At 36.5% G+C, this 15,747-nt stretch overlaps 1 protein-coding gene across 1 annotated transcript in view; it reads left to right on the forward strand.

Moving 5' to 3' along the window:
• DNAH12 (dynein axonemal heavy chain 12) overlaps positions 1–15,747 on the forward strand; it is a 229,017-nt gene that overhangs the window by 59,413 nt on the left and 153,857 nt on the right. Inside the window, exons 18-20 of the mRNA XM_053669550.1 lie at positions 145–388; positions 14,675–14,860; positions 15,533–15,733. Coding sequence (XP_053525525.1) covers positions 145–388; positions 14,675–14,860; positions 15,533–15,733 — 631 coding nt within the window. The remainder of the gene's footprint in view (positions 1–144; positions 389–14,674; positions 14,861–15,532; positions 15,734–15,747) is intronic.

Raw genomic sequence — 15,747 nt, forward strand, 5'->3', positions numbered from 1 at the left:
CCTATGTTACTAAGAAAAACTGTTAATCACTCTTGCTCTCACTTGTTTCTTTTTTATAATGAGAGGTATAGCCTAAAGAATCCCTAAAGTCCCTTCAGACTCCAAAAGTCTCTGAGTTTAATATTATTTTTTCTTTTAATTCAGGTGGATGGATGGAGGGTTTTTGGACCTTAATGGGGAAATCATGGAAACTGAAGTAGATGAATTTTCTCGAGAGATTTTTAAGACACTGAAATTTTTCCAAATGAAGCAAAAGAAGGAATTACAAGAAAAAAGAAAGTCAGCAAAAAGACGATCTCTGGAAACAGAGAAACTTGAAGAAGAACCAAAAGAGAATCCTACTATAACTATGTGCTCTACAGTAATGGAGAACATAAAAGTTTTTAAGGTATGAACACACTTAGTGCTATTTAAGAAAGCCATGTTAGGGCTTTTCACATCATCAACTGGTAAAGAAGATAAATAGATACGGGAGAAAAACCAAAGATGAATCCAGAAAACGACCCATTACTGAATCCATGCTTCATTTTTTTCTAATGAAGTCAGCAAAATCAATTCCTTCATAGAAAAATGCTTGACAAAGAAAAGATAATAACTAGCTATACAATGATATAAAGAGGCTGAAAAATTAATAGGACAGACCAGTTAATCTAAACAAAGGGCAGCAGCACAGGGCAGCAGTTAGTTAGGAAAGTTTTGGAGTCACACTACCTAGGTTTATATCACAATTCTGTGCTTGTTAGTGGCATATATTAAGAGAGATGTATAGCCTCTTATACTTTGGTCACCTCATTTATGAAGAAAAAATAGTAACAGTTTTTGGGAGAGCTAATATTGCATCCAGCTTCCCATGGCAATAGTGACAGTGATTCTAATGGTAGAGCCAAGTTTCTACTGTCAGTATGCTTGAGTGCGAACTATGTGATAGGAATTTGAGCTTTGTTTCTGTCTTTGTCTAGCACTCTGAGATTCCATGAGATATATGAAAAATTTCTAAAGTAACTACTGAAAATTATTCTCAACGTTTAGTGTATTTGTATGGTTTAAAAAACATGAAAAGATATATCTGGAAAGTCTCCTTCCAAAGTTTTTTACCTTGTAGCTGAGGTTATCAACATTATTACTTTCTTGTGTATGCTTCCACAGTTTTGTTACACATATAACAATGTAAATATATTTTATTATCCTTTCATTGTTTTACATAAATTATAGCATACTATATGCATTATTTCTCCCTTTGTTTTGATTAATTTGTCTTGGAGGCCTTTTCTCACTGTGTATAGAGCTTTTTCATACTTGTCGAGCAGTTGAAAGGAGTTTGTCTCCTGTTTCCTCTCCAGCCTCCTAAGGAGGTGCTCTCCACACAGGTTGGCTATATTACTCTCAGCTTTTTGAATGGGTGAGAAGATGATGAATTTCTAGTGAAGCTAAATTTATCTGCTTCACGAGTATGTCCTGTCTACTTTATAGGTTTTAAAAACTAATTTATTTAACAAATACTTATTCAGTGCTTATTGTATCATGATCTGATGGGTCCTGGGGAGTATGATGGCAAGCAAAACAGATGATGGTGATGTAAACTGGAAGGTTCAAATCAAAGTCCTTAATAATCAGAATTGAAAGTTGGGTATTTTAGGTTCCTCCAATTGTAAAAAAATTTACTTTATTAAATTATTTACCCAAAAACCTAAAAACATGACTGTCATACAAAGATAAAAGCAAATGTGTCAAATATTTTATTTTACTTTACTTACTGATTAATGACAGAACCAGTAAGATGGTATGTCTGGTTCAAAGAGCATTTGATGAGCTGAGTACTTATGGGCAGTTTGATAAAGGGATGTTAGAAAAAGATTGGTAGTATTAATTGGTTGGGGTCATACAGGAAAGTATACCATAACAATAGGCCATTATACCATTTGAAGTTATCTTTTTGCTTAGGCAGAAATTACTTGCTATACTGGACAAAAACCTACAAGTTAATGTAATTTTACAAAATTAAAGTAAATATTAAGTATTTTATTATTTATTAAATATTAAAGTAAATATTAAGTATTTACTTAAAGTAAATATTAAGACTTTAAGTATTAAACAGTGAGTTGAACAAAGTACATTCTTTAAACAGTTAAATTTTCTTTAGGTGGCCCCTGTACCTTATACGACATTGAAAAAACATGCCACATACCTATTTTTGCCTCCCCCCAAGTTAAAAAAATTTTTAAATTATAGTTGACATACAATCTTCAATTAGTTTCAGGTGTACAACATAGCAATTCTATATTTACATACCTTACAATGTGATCACCACCGTAACTCAACCATCTGCCATTGCACAAAGTTATTATGGTATTATTTACTAAATTACCTGTACATTATGTCCCTGTGACTTATATATGTTATAGCTGGAAATCTGTGCCTTTTATTTCCATTCATGGAGGTATCTCTACCTCCATTCTTTCTGACAATATCAGTTTGTTCTCTGTATCTGTACCGTTTCTTTTTTGTTTTGTTTGTTCATTTGTTTTGCTTGTTCATTTGTTTTTTTAAGTCACATATGTGAAATCATATGGCATTTATCTTTTTGTGTCTGACTTTTTTTCACTCAGCATAATACCCTCTAGCTCCATCCATGTTGTTACAGATGCCAAGATTTTCTTTTTTTATTACTGAATAATAATATTCCATTGTATACCACCACTTCTTTATCCATCCATCGATGGACACCTAAGTTGCTTCCAAATCTTGGTTATTGTAAATTAAACTTTAGTGAACATACCGGGGTGCAAATGTCTTTTAGAATCAGTGTTTTTGTTTTCTTTAAGTAAATGTCCAGGGGTGGAAGTGCAGGGTCATATAGTAGTTCTATTTTTTATTTTTTGAGGAACCTCCATACTGTTTTCCATAGTGAGTGCACCAATTTACAATCCTACTAACATTGCACAAAGGTTCCCACTTCTCCACATCCTTGTCAGTACTTGTTATTTGTTAACTTTTTGATGACAGCCATTCTGAAAGGTATGCAGTGATATCTTATTATAATTTTCAGTTGTATTTCTCTGATGATTAGTGATGTTGAACATCTTCTCATATGTTGTTGGACACCTGTATGTCATCTGTGGAGATATGTCCTTTCAGGTCATCTGCCCAATTTTTAAGTCAGATTGCTTGTTTTTATTTTGAGTTTATGAGTTTTTTTGTATACATTGGATATTAATCCCCATCACATATGCTATTTGCAAATATATCCTCTCATTCAGTAGGTTATCTTTTCGTTTTGTTGATTGTTTTCTCTGCTGTGCAAAAACTCTTGAGTTTGATGTAGTCCCATTTGTTCTTTTTTTTTTGCTTTTGTTGTCCTTGCTGGGAAGATATATAAAAAAAATTGCTGAAGCTGATATCAGAGTGTTTATTGCCTATGCTTTCTTCTAGGAGTTTTATGGTTGTATGTTTTTACATGGAAGTCTTTAATCCATTTTGAGTTTATTTTGTATATGGTATAAGAAAGTGACCCAGATTAAGTTTTTGCATTTATCTATCCGGTATTCCCAACACCATGTATTAAAGAGACTGTAGTTTTCTCATTTGTATTCTTGCCTTCCTTGTTGTAAATTAATGGACCATAAATGTGAGGGTTTATTTCTGGGCTCTCTATTGTGTTTCATTGTGTCTGTTTTTGTGATGGTGCCATATTGTTTTGATTAATATATTTTAGTAATATAGTTTGAAATCAGGGAGTGTGCTTCCTCTAACTTTGTTCTTTCTCAAAATCAGTTTGGCAATTTAAGGCTTTTGTGGTTTCATATAAATTTTAGGATTCTTTGTTCTAGTTTTGTGCAAAAAATGCCATTGGTATTTTGATAGGGATTGCATTAAATCTTTGAATGATATGGTTATTCAAGAAATATCCTCCCAGCCCATGACCACAGTATATCTTTCCATTTATTTGTGTTGTCTTTAATTAATTAATTATTTTTTAGAGAAAGGGGAAGGGAGGGAGAAAGAGAGAGAAACATCAGTGTGTGGTTGCCTTTCGTGTGTCCCCAACTCGGGACCTGGCCTGCAACCTAGGCATATGCCCTGACTGGGAATCAAACTGGTAACCCTTTGCTTCGCAGTCAGGTGCTCAATCCACTTAGCCACACCAGCCAAAATATTTGTGTTGTCTTTAATTTCTTGCATCAATATCTTAGTTTTCAAAATACAGATCTTTTACCTTCTTGGTTAATGTATAGTAGGTTTTAAAATTATTTTTGATGCAACTGTAATTGGGACTATTTTCTTAATTTCTCTTTATGATAGTTTGTTATGATCATTACATCTATTGTGAAATCTAAAATTTGGGGAACTAGTATCCTATAATATTGTGCTGGAAACAAAGTTGGAATTGGCTCATATTGCTTGATTGTTTTCATTTCTGGAAAAATTTTATGTACTTAAACTTTTATCATAAGTTTACTGTTTTTTCCCTTTGTTTGGCTTACTTTAAAAAAAGACTTGTTGAGATATAATACACACATCATAAAGCTCTCTTTTTAAAATGTAGTTCAGTGCTTTCTTAGAATGTTCACAGAGTTGTGCAAACATCATCAATATCTAATCTGAGAATATCTTCACCACTTCAAAAAGTGAGCCCATGATCACTAGCAATTGCTCTATTCTCTCCTTCTAGGCCTTGGCAACTACTAATCTACTTTCTGTCCATGAATTTATCTTTTCCAGACATTTCATGTAAATGGAATCATATAGTATGTGGCCTTTGTGACTTCTCTTACTCATCTTGTTTTCAAGGTTCATCCATGTAACATGTATTATACTTCATTCTTTTTTTATGGTTAATTCTGAAATATGTATTTTATTTTTAATAAACATTCTTTCTTAAAAATTTTTTTATTGTTTTTCTATCACAGTTGACCCAATTTTTTCCTCTTTGCCCTCCTCTACCCATTCCATCCCCTGCTCCCACAGTCAATTCCCCCCTGTTGTCCATGTCAGTGGGTCATTCATACATGTTCTTTGACTAGTCCCTTCCCCTTCTCTCCACCATTATCCCTCTCCCCACTTCCTTCTGGTCACTGTCAGTCTATTCCATGTTTCCATGCCTGTGGTTCTATTTTGTTGGTTAGTTTGTTTCGTTTGTTAGATTACTCTTATAGGTGAGATCATATAATAGTTGCCTTTCATTGCCTGGCTTATTTCACTTAGCATAATATTCTCCAGTTCCATCCATGCTGTTGTGAAAGGAAGGACTTTCTTCTTTCTTTCTGCTGCATAGTATTCCAATGTGTAAATGTACCAGTTTTTTTGATCCACTCATTTACTGATGGGCACTTAGACTGTTCTAAACACTTGGCTATTTTAAGTAGCACTGCTGTGAACATAGGGGTACATACGTTTTTTTGAATTGATGATTTGGAATTCTTAGGGTATATTCCCAGTAGTGGAATCATTGAGTCAAAAAGCAGTTACGTCTTTTGGGATTTTTTAGGAAGTTCCATACTGTTTTCCACAGTGTCTGTACCAGTCTGCATTCCTACAAACAGTGTACAAGGGTTCCCTTTCCTCCACATCCTTGCCAGCACTTTTTTTTTGTTACATCAAACTAAGAAGCTTCTGCACAGCTTAAGAAATCATCATCAAAATGAAAAGGTAACCAACTGTATGGGAGAACATATTTGATGATAATATATTGGACAAGGGTTTCATCTCTAACCTATATAAAGAACTCATATGGCCCAACACCAGAAAAACTAACAATCCAATTGAAAAATGGGTAAAGGACCTGAACAGGCACTTCTCCAAGGAGGACATACAGATGGCCCATACACATATGAAAAGATGCTCAACATCTCTAACCATCAGAGAGATGTAAATTAAAACCACAATGATATATCACCTCACACCTGTCAGGATGGCCATCATTAATAAATAGTTCATTCTTTTTTATTGATGAATAATATTATATTGTATGGATATATTACATTTTGTTTATTCATCTACTTAATGGACACTAATTTTTTTTTTTACATTTTTAGCTATTATAAATAATGCTGCTGTGAATATTCATGTACAAGTTTTCATGTGGGCACATATTTCTTTATTTTTTTTAATATTGTTTATGCTATTACAGTTGTCCCAATTCCCCCCATTTGTCCCTCTCCACCTTGCCCCCTCACGCTCCCTCAGGCAATCCCCACACCATTGTCCATAGGTCAGTCATGCATATACAAGTAAGTTCTTTGGCTAATCCTTCACCTTCTTTCAACCACTCCTCCTCTGCCCTCCCCTTTTAGCTGTCTGTCTGTTCCATGTTTCTATGCTTATGATTCTGTTTTGCTCATTAATTTATTTTGTTCATTAGATTCCACATATATGTGAGATCACATGGTATTTGTGTTTGAATGACTAGCTTATTTCACTTAGCATAATAATCTCCATTTTCATCCATGCTGTTGCAAAAGGTAAGAGTTCCTTCTTTTTTACCACTTCATAGTATTCCATTGTGTAAATGTACCAGTTTTTTGACCCACTTGTTTACTGATGGGCACTTAGGCTGTTCCCAGAACTTGCCTATTATAAATAATGCTGCTATGAACATAGGGGCACATATGTTCTTTTGAATGGTATTTTGGGATTTTTAGGATATATTCCCAGAAGTGGAATTGCCGTGTCAAAAGGCAGTTCCCTTTTTAATTTTGGGGGGAAACTCCATACTGTTTTCCACAGTGTCTAAACTAATAGGCATTCCCACCAACAATGCACTGGGGCTTCATTTTTTTCACATCCTTGTCAGCACTTGTTGATTTATTAATTATAGCCATCTTGGCAGGTGTGAGGTGATTCTCATTGTTGTTTCAATTTGCATCTCTCTAGTGGCTAATGGTGTTGAGCATTTTTTATATGTCTGTGGGCTATCTGTATGTCCTCCTTGGAACAGACATTCAGGTCTTTTGCCCATTTTTAAATTGGATTGTCTTTACGGTGTTGATAGAAGTTCTTTATATATTTTGAAAATTAAACTTTTGTTTGATGTATCATGGACAAATATGTTCTCCCATGTGGTCAGTTCCCTTTTCATTTTGTAGATGGTTTCTTAAGCTATGCAGAAGATTTTTAATTTGATGTGACTCATTTGTTTACTTTTTCCTTTGCCCTAGGAGATACATTAGCAAAAATGTTGCTACATAGGATATCTGAAATTTTACTGCCTGTGTTTTCCTTTAGGATTTTTGTGGTATCATGACTTATGTCTAAGTCTTTTAAGTATTTTGAGTGTATTCTGATACATGGTGCAGGTTGGTGGTCTAGTTTCATTTTTTTTACACGCACCAGTCCAGTTTTTCCAACACCATTTATTGAAAAGACTGTCTTTACTACATTGTATGCTCTTGCCCACTTTGTCAGATATTAATTGACCATAAAGGCATGGGTTTGTTTCTGGGCTGTTTGTTCTATTTCATTGGTCTATATGTTTGTTCTTATGCTTGTATGAGGCTGTTTTGATTACAGTAGCCTTAATGTATAGTTTGATATCAGATATTATCCCTCCACTTTGTTCTTCTTCTCACGATTGCTGAGACTATCCAGGGTCTTTCTTGGTTCCATATAAATTTTTGGAATATTTGTCCTAGATCTTTGGTATCTTAATAGGAATGGTGTTAAGCCTATAGAATGAGTAGTATGGACATTTTAATAATGTTAAATCTTTCAATCCATGAATATGGTATATGCTTCCACGTACTTGTATGTTCCTCGACTTTTTTCTTTAGTGTCCTACAGTTTTCCAAGTACAGATCTTTTATTTCCTTGGTTAAATTTATTCATAGGTACCTTATTTATTTATTTGTTGTGCAAAAGTAAATGGCATTGTTTTCTTAGTTTCTCTTTCTGATAGTTCATTGTTGATATATAAAAATGCTATCAATTTTGAGTATTGAATTTGATCCAGCTACTTTGCTGAAATCATTAATTAGGTCAAGTAGGTTTTTGGTGGAGTGTATAGAATTTCCTTTGTACAATATCATGTCTAAGAATGATAGTTTTACTTTCTCCTTTTAAATTTAGATGCCTTTTATTTTTTCTTTTGATCTGATCTCTGTGGCTGGCATTTTCAATACTATGTTGAAATAGAGTAGTGAAAGTGGACATCCCTGTCTTGTTCCTGATCTTAAGGTAAATGTTTTTAGTTTTTGCCCATTGAGTATGTTGGCTGTAGGTTTTTTGTATATAGCCTTTATTATGTTGAGGTATGATCCCTCTTTTCCTACATTGCTGAGAGTTTTTATCATAAATGGGCAGTGGATTTCATCAAATACTTTTTCAGCATCTATTGATATGATCATGTGTTTATGTGATATATCACATTTATTGTTTTGCAAATGTACCAACTTTGCATCCCTGGGATAAATCTCACTTGGTCATGATGTATGATTTCATTTTTGTATTGCTAGATCCAGTTTGCTAATATTTTGTGAGAATTTTAGCATCTATGTTCATCAGGGATATTGGCCTATAATTTTCTTTATTTCCTGTGTCTTTATCTGGTTTTGGAATTAGGATAATACTGGCTTTGTAGAAAGAGCTTGGCAGTCTTCGTGCCTCTTGAATTTTTGGAATAGTTAGAAGGATAGGTGTTAGTTCTTCTTTGCATGATTGGTAATATTAGCCTGTGAAGCCATCTGGTCCAGGGCTCTTGTTTGCTGGGAATTTTTTTGATTATTGCTTCAATTTCATTAGTTGTTATTGGACTGTTCAGATTTTCTGCTTCTTCCTGATTTAGTTTTGGAAGATTGTATGTTTCTAGGAATTTATCAGTTTCACCCAGGTTGTCCAATTTCTTGTCATAGTAGTTCATAGTATTTTCTTACAATCCTTTTTATTTCTGTGCCATCAATTGTTACTTTTCTGCTTTCATTTCTGATCTTATCTATTTGGGTCCCCATCTTTCTTTCTTGATGAGTCTGGTTAAAGGTTCATCAATTTTGTTTATCTTTTCAAAGAACCAGCTTCTGGATTCATTGATCTTTTGAATTGCTTTTCAGTTTCTGTGTCACTTATTTTCACTTTGATGTTGATTATTTCCTTCCCTCTACTCACTGAGCTTTGTTTGTTGTTGTTTTTCTAGTTCTTTTAGGTGTAGGGTTAGATTGTTTATTGGAGATTTTTCTTGCTTCTTGAGGTATGCCTGTAATGCTGTGAAATTCCTCTCAGGACTGCTTTTGTTGTGTCCCATAGGTTTTGGGTTGTTGTATATTCATTTTCATTTGCTTCCAGGTAATTTTTTATTTGTTCCTAGATCTCATTGGTAATTTATTCATTATTTAATAACATGCTATTTAGTCTCCATATATTAGAATATTTTGAGTTTTTAACTTAAGATTGATTTCTAGTTTAATGCCATTGTAATTCAAAAAAGTGCTTGATATGACTTAAATTTTCTTTAATTAGTTAAGACTTATTTTGTGTCCTAACATGTGGTCTGTCTTTGAGAATGATCCATGTGCACTTCAGAAGAATGTGTATTCTGCTTTTAAAGAAATATTAATTCATTAATTCTGAAAATATTAATTAAATACATTCGATCTAATGTGTCATTTCAGGTCACTGTTTCTTTGTGGTTTTGGTTGGAAGATCTATCAGTTGGTCACAGTGGGATATTAAAATCCCCTACTATGACTGTATTGCTGTCAATATCTTCCTTAAAGTTCACTGACATTTTCGTTATATGCTTAGGTATTCCTATATTGGGTGCATATATGTTTATAAGGGTTATTTCCTCTTGTTGGATCAATCCCTTAAGTATTCTTTGTCTTTTCCTATAATCTTTGTTTTGAAGTCTATTTTGTCAGATATAGGTATTGCTACCCTAGCTTTTTCTTTTCACCTCCATTTGCAGGGTATATAATTTTTTCTACCCCTTCACTTTCATTCTGTGTAAATCTTTTGTTCTGAGGTGGGCTGTGGGCCTGTGTTTCACTTCTCTTGGATATATTCCTAGGAATGGAATTGAAGGAGCATGGTAATTCTGTTGTTTACCTTTGGTGGTACTGCCAGACTGTTTCGAGGTGGATGTTCTCTAATACATTTCCACCAGCAATGCATGGTGGGGTGTTCCAGTTTATAAACAGTCTGTCAGTACTTGTTATTGTTCATATTTTTTATTATAGCCATCCCAGTGGGTGTGAAGTGGTATCTCATAGTGGTTTTTTTGTTTGTGTTTACCTGCTAAGTAATGATGTTGAGTATCTTTTCAGGTGCTTATTGGCCATTTGTATGTTTGTTTGTTTTTGAGAAATATCTATCCAACTCCTTTGCCCCTTCTTAAGTTAGATTATTTGTCTCATTACTTAATTGTGGAATTTTTATATATTCTAAACACAAGTCCCTTATTAGATAGATAATTTATGAAATTTTACCATTTACTCTATGAATTGTATTTTAAATTTTTGATGGTGTGTTTTGAAACACAGTTTTGTTTTTTAATATATTTTATGGATTATGCTATTACAGTTGTTCTACTTCCCCCCTGCACACCCCTCCACCACCATCCCCCCCTTAGTTTATGAACACGTGTCTCAAGTTCTTTAGATTCTATATTTCCCATACTATTCTTGCCCTCTCCCTATCTATTTTCTACCTACCATCTATTCTCCTTATACTCTGTACCTTCTCCCCCCTTCTCCTTCTCCCACTCCCCTGTTGCTAACCCTCCATGTGATCTTCATTTCTACAGTTCCCTCCTGATCTAGCTGTCCTCTTAGTTTGCTTTTGTTTTAGGTGTGGTTGTTAATAACTGTGAGCTTGCTGTCCTTTTACTGTTCATCTTTTTTATGTTCTTTTTCTTAGGTAAGTCCCTTTAACATTTCATATAATAAGAGCTTGGTGATGATGAACTCCTTGAATTTGACCTTATCTGAGAAGCACTTTATCTGTTCTTCCATTCTAAATGAAAGCTTTGCAGGATAGAGCAATGTTGGATGTAGGTCTTTGGATTTCATGACTTGGATTACTTCTTTCCAGCCCCTTCTTGCCTGTAAGGTCTCTTTTGAGAAATCAGCTGACAGCCTGATGGGAACTCCTTTGTAGGTGACTGTCCCCTTTTGTCTTGCTGCTTCTAGGATTCTCTCCTTCATTTTCATCTTGGCTAATGCAATTATGGTATGCCTTGGTGTGTTCCTTCTTGGGTCCAAGTTCTTTGGGACTCTCTGAGCTTCCTGGATTTCCTGGAATTCTATTTCCTTTGTCAGATTGGGGAAGTTCTCCTTTGTTATTTGTTCAAATAAGTTTTCCACTTGTTGCTCTTCCTGTTTCCCTTCTGGCACCCCATCATTCGGATGTTGGAGCATTTAAAGATGTCCTGGAGGTTGCTAAGCCTCTTCTCATTTTTTTTTGAATTCTTGTTTCTTCATTCTTTTCTGTTTGGTCATTTTTTAAAATTTTTTCTGGTTCACTCCATTGATTTGAGTCCCAGTTTCCTTCCCATCACTGTTGGTTTCCTGTGCATTTCCTTTCATTTCACTTAGTGAAGCCTTCATTTGTTCCTCTAATTTGTGACTAAAATCAACCAGTTCTGTGAGCATCCTGATCACCAGTGTTTTGAACTGTCCATCTGGTAGGTTGGCTATCTCTTGGTTGCTTACAAGTATTGGCTCTGGGGCTTTGAGCTGTTCTTCTGCTTGAGCCATAATGTCTTGGTGTGTTCACACCCATTATGTATAAAGGGTGGAGCCTTAGGTGTTCACCAGAGTGGGGTGACCCAGTGGCTGGGCTGTGACGTTGTATGTGTAGGCGGGGTCAGACGGGGCAAGGGCACTTGTTCTGCTCTCTTTCAGATTTTGGTCCCCTCCACTGCTTCCCGCAAGCAAATTCGGCCCTTCTGGTACTGGCTCCTGGGTGTGTGGGCTTGTGCACCCTCTAGGACCCTGTGGGTCTCTTCAGCGAACTCCCTGTGAGCCTGGGACCCTCTCCCGTCATCACCTCGACCCCCAAAAGTTTTTTCAGTTGGTGCTTTTAGGCTTTAATTCCTGTCGCTGGGGCTCTGGTTTGCGTGGTCTGTCTCACTGCTTGCTTCTTTGTCTGGTTTATCTGCATGGAATGTGTGACCGTGGTCAGTCAGCCGCCTTGTGCCCTCACTGGGTCTGCCTGTTGCCACCCCACGCCTGGGATCTGCCAACTGCCGCCCACATGCCTCAGTTGGTCCAGCAGCCACTGCTTTTTCCTGCCGGGACTCCTCTCTGCCAGCTGCTGGCTCCACCCCTCTTATCAGTCTGGCTGAATGGTTTGTTCTTATCAGGCTTCCATTCAGTTCAATTTTCTGTCTGCTTTGGTTGCATTTTTGTTACTAAAACTTTGTTGTCTTTAAACTTGGTTGTGTGAGGAGGCAGTGTTTGTACCTATGCCTCCATCTTGGCTGAAAGTCCTTTTTACTGTATTTTTTTTACTGTTTTATTTCTCTCCCATACCTTTGGTGTTTTTCTGAGAAATGGAGCAGTAATGTGGAATGAATTTATTAAAATACATTTTAAACCTTAAGAAAAAGAAGCTGGGGTTTTGATAGGGATTGCATTGAATCTGTAAATTGATTTGGGAAGCATTGCCATCTTAACAATATTAATTCTTGCAATATATGATCATGGAGTGTCTTTCCATTTATTTAGGTTTTCTTTAATTTCTTCTGACAACTATTTTTAATTATCATTGTTCCAGTCTTATACATCTTTTATACTTCTTGATTCTATTATACATGGGATTTTCCCCTTACTTTCAATTGTACTTGTTATCTTATACTAAATATTTCTACATATAACATGTATAACAACTTTGTAATTCTATAATAATGCAACAATTTTAGTTACCATAGTTTTGTCATCTACTTCAATATCCTATAGAACATTTACTCCTCTTTTTTTCAGTCTTATAATTTTCCTGGCTATTTTTACATGTTTATTTGTGCAGATGAACCTTAGAATAATTTTGCTAGTTTGTCTCTCCCTTCTAAATCTATTTGGTATTTTGATTATACTCATTAAATATATTAAATAATTTTTAAGGATTAAACCATTTTACTGCCATTGTTGGGCAGGTGGGCAGGCAGTGAAAAGCCTCAGTAGGGAGGGCAGACACCACCTGGATAAAGAGGGACGGGGCAGAGAGCCCAGAAACAAGGCATTGGAGGAGTAGGTAAGCAAAGAAATCTTTATCTCACTACTCTTATAAGTGACCTTACAGGTCACTCAGGAGTATCTTTGGGCCATTAAAGGATAGGTCCACCTGCTCAAGGCTCTGGGCCTAGAGCCAAAAGTTGCTGCATTCCAGGTTAGAAAGGGTGCTCTTCTGGAGATCTAGCTTCCTTAAAAGTTCCTGGCTACTGTTACTGTTCTAATGATTGGATTCAGAGCTGAAGGAAGGTGAAGGAAGAGATGTGGCAAAGGTGGCAGCCAGGAGTAGCTTAGACTCAAGGACATGAACGGAAGTCCTGAGGAGGTCATGGTCTTGCTAGGCATCCTAGGCCTCTGTCCTGGAAGCCTCATTACCCTCCTGGCCACTTTGCAGCTTCTCCAGCATCTTCCAGCTGTGGGCCTGAGCTTGTCACCCCTCAGCCATCTGTTTTAGCATCCACTCCTGATGCTAGCTCAGTTAGTCCCACAGTAACTTCAGTTTTTCTCTCAGAGTCTTTGGCTCCTCCCACATAGGTTGCCTTTTATTCTGCATCTTTTGGTGAAGTCCACTGGTAGCACTGCACTTTTGTGGCCCTCCTTGTAATTGAGCTTGTGCCTGTTCCTGCACCTGGCTTTGAAGTCCCTGCAGTTCTCTTCTCAGCCTGTCCAGGTATTGCTCCAGGAGAAGAGCCTTCTGCTATGGGACCCCCTGCAGCAACTTTAATGATGTGTCTAGGTCACAAGTTTGGTGCTCTTGCCCTTGAAGCAGAGTCTGTACAGCTTGTCTCATGCCTCAGTCACCTGAGCCTTGGATTGACGCTGGGATCTGAGAATAGTAACTTCATCCCTAAGAAAAGATGTGCTATGGGCTTCAGCCCACCTCAGCCTCTATGGGACAACAGGAGTCTCTAGAGCCCAAGGCAGTTGAGCTTGGGTTCCTGATTGGGGAGGTAAGTGATGGGAAATCAGGTCTCCTGGGCAGTCCAGGTCTCCTGACGCAGCAGAGATGCCAACAGGATACAACCACTGCTTAATTGTGGCCACGTTTTCATCATTAGCACTGAGAAGCACGTCAAGCTGCTTGGACCAGCTCAGACTCTTACTCATAGCCTGCAACAGAGGTCTGTCTCCTGACATCTTGTGCCCTTTCTCCCCCAGCTCAAGACAACTGATGCACAGCATAGAAAAGGCCACAATGTCATATTGAAATAGGGAATGCTAAGGATAAGGATATAACAGACCCAAATTGCACCTCTGGGACTAGTCAAGGGAGAGGCATTCTTGGGGAACTGGGGGAAAAATGGGATACCCTGATGTATCCAGATCAGGAGGGAGTCGAAAGTGCTGAATCTTGGCTGAGACCTCCTCAAACATAGGATAGTGTCACCATCACACTGAACCACCACCAGCTACTACTACCACCACTGGGTTCAAACCCTCCAGTATATGTTAAATATTTTAAGTGTATGTGTATGGAAGTCAAATGAATGACTCATTATTGTTTATATTTTTACCATTAGGAAAATATTCCTACTGTCTCCATCCTATGCAATCCAGGAATGAGAGCACGTCACTGGAAGCAGATTTCAGAAATTGTAGGCTATGACTTGACTCCAGACTCTGGAACTACACTGAGAAAAGTTTTAAAATTAAACCTGACACCATACTTGGAACAATTTGAAGTGATAAGTGCAGGTGCAAGCAAGGTAAATATGATGATCAACTAAAATGCTTTACTTAATAAGTTTGTTAATCAAATAATTATAGTTTTGTTGTACTGGGTAGCAGTGGGAGGAGATGGAGGAAAGTGATACAATACCACTACTCTTCTCCCACCCCCTACCCCCACAAATGTGTACTTCCATCCTAACTTCTTGCCTGAATCTAGACTAGAAATGGCTCCTTTGACCTCTTCTTAATTCTGCCACATTCTGATATGCATGGAGGATATGCTAGTCTTGATACATAACGTCTTCATTAACATATTGGGTGGATCTATGTGTGGCTTGTGGTACGTTGTGTATGTTCTAGCAGAGTAAGTATAGTCCTCTAGGGTTCTTGAAATACACAGAAAGCATCTCCAGATTATAGACTGGAGAAAAGCCACTTTAGGGAAAGCCCTGGAGGTATTTTATTCTGTTGTCTATTTTAGTACTGACAGTAGTAGTTTTCATAGCAAGTGAATTTTTAAAAACTACATTGTCATTCTCCTTAGGAATTTTTTAATTCTTTAAAAAACTTTTCTAACTTAAAGACAATAACAGTGTAACTACAGATTATTTTAAGACATATACTTACTGAGTTTACTAAGGAAAGTCAATATAGTAAATAAGATTCTCTTTTCACTATCCCATTCATTCTTCTTTTCTCCGTTTTAGGAATTTTCACTAGAGAAGGCTTTGCATACAATGATAGGAACTTGGGATGATATTGCATTTCATATAAGTCTATATCGTGAAACTGGAGTCTGCATTCTTTCTTCAGTAGATGAAATTCAGGCTCTCCTTGATGATCAAATTATAAAAACTCAGACAATGAGAGGCTCACCTTTCATTAAACCATTTGAAAAAGAGATCAAGGTATGTTAAACAGG

The sequence above is a fragment of the Artibeus jamaicensis genome, unplaced genomic scaffold, assembly GCF_021234435.1.
Source record: "Artibeus jamaicensis isolate MK-2021 breed Jamaican fruit bat unplaced genomic scaffold, CSHL_Jam_final contig_519, whole genome shotgun sequence".
Classification (NCBI taxonomy): Eukaryota; Metazoa; Chordata; class Mammalia; order Chiroptera; family Phyllostomidae; genus Artibeus; species Artibeus jamaicensis.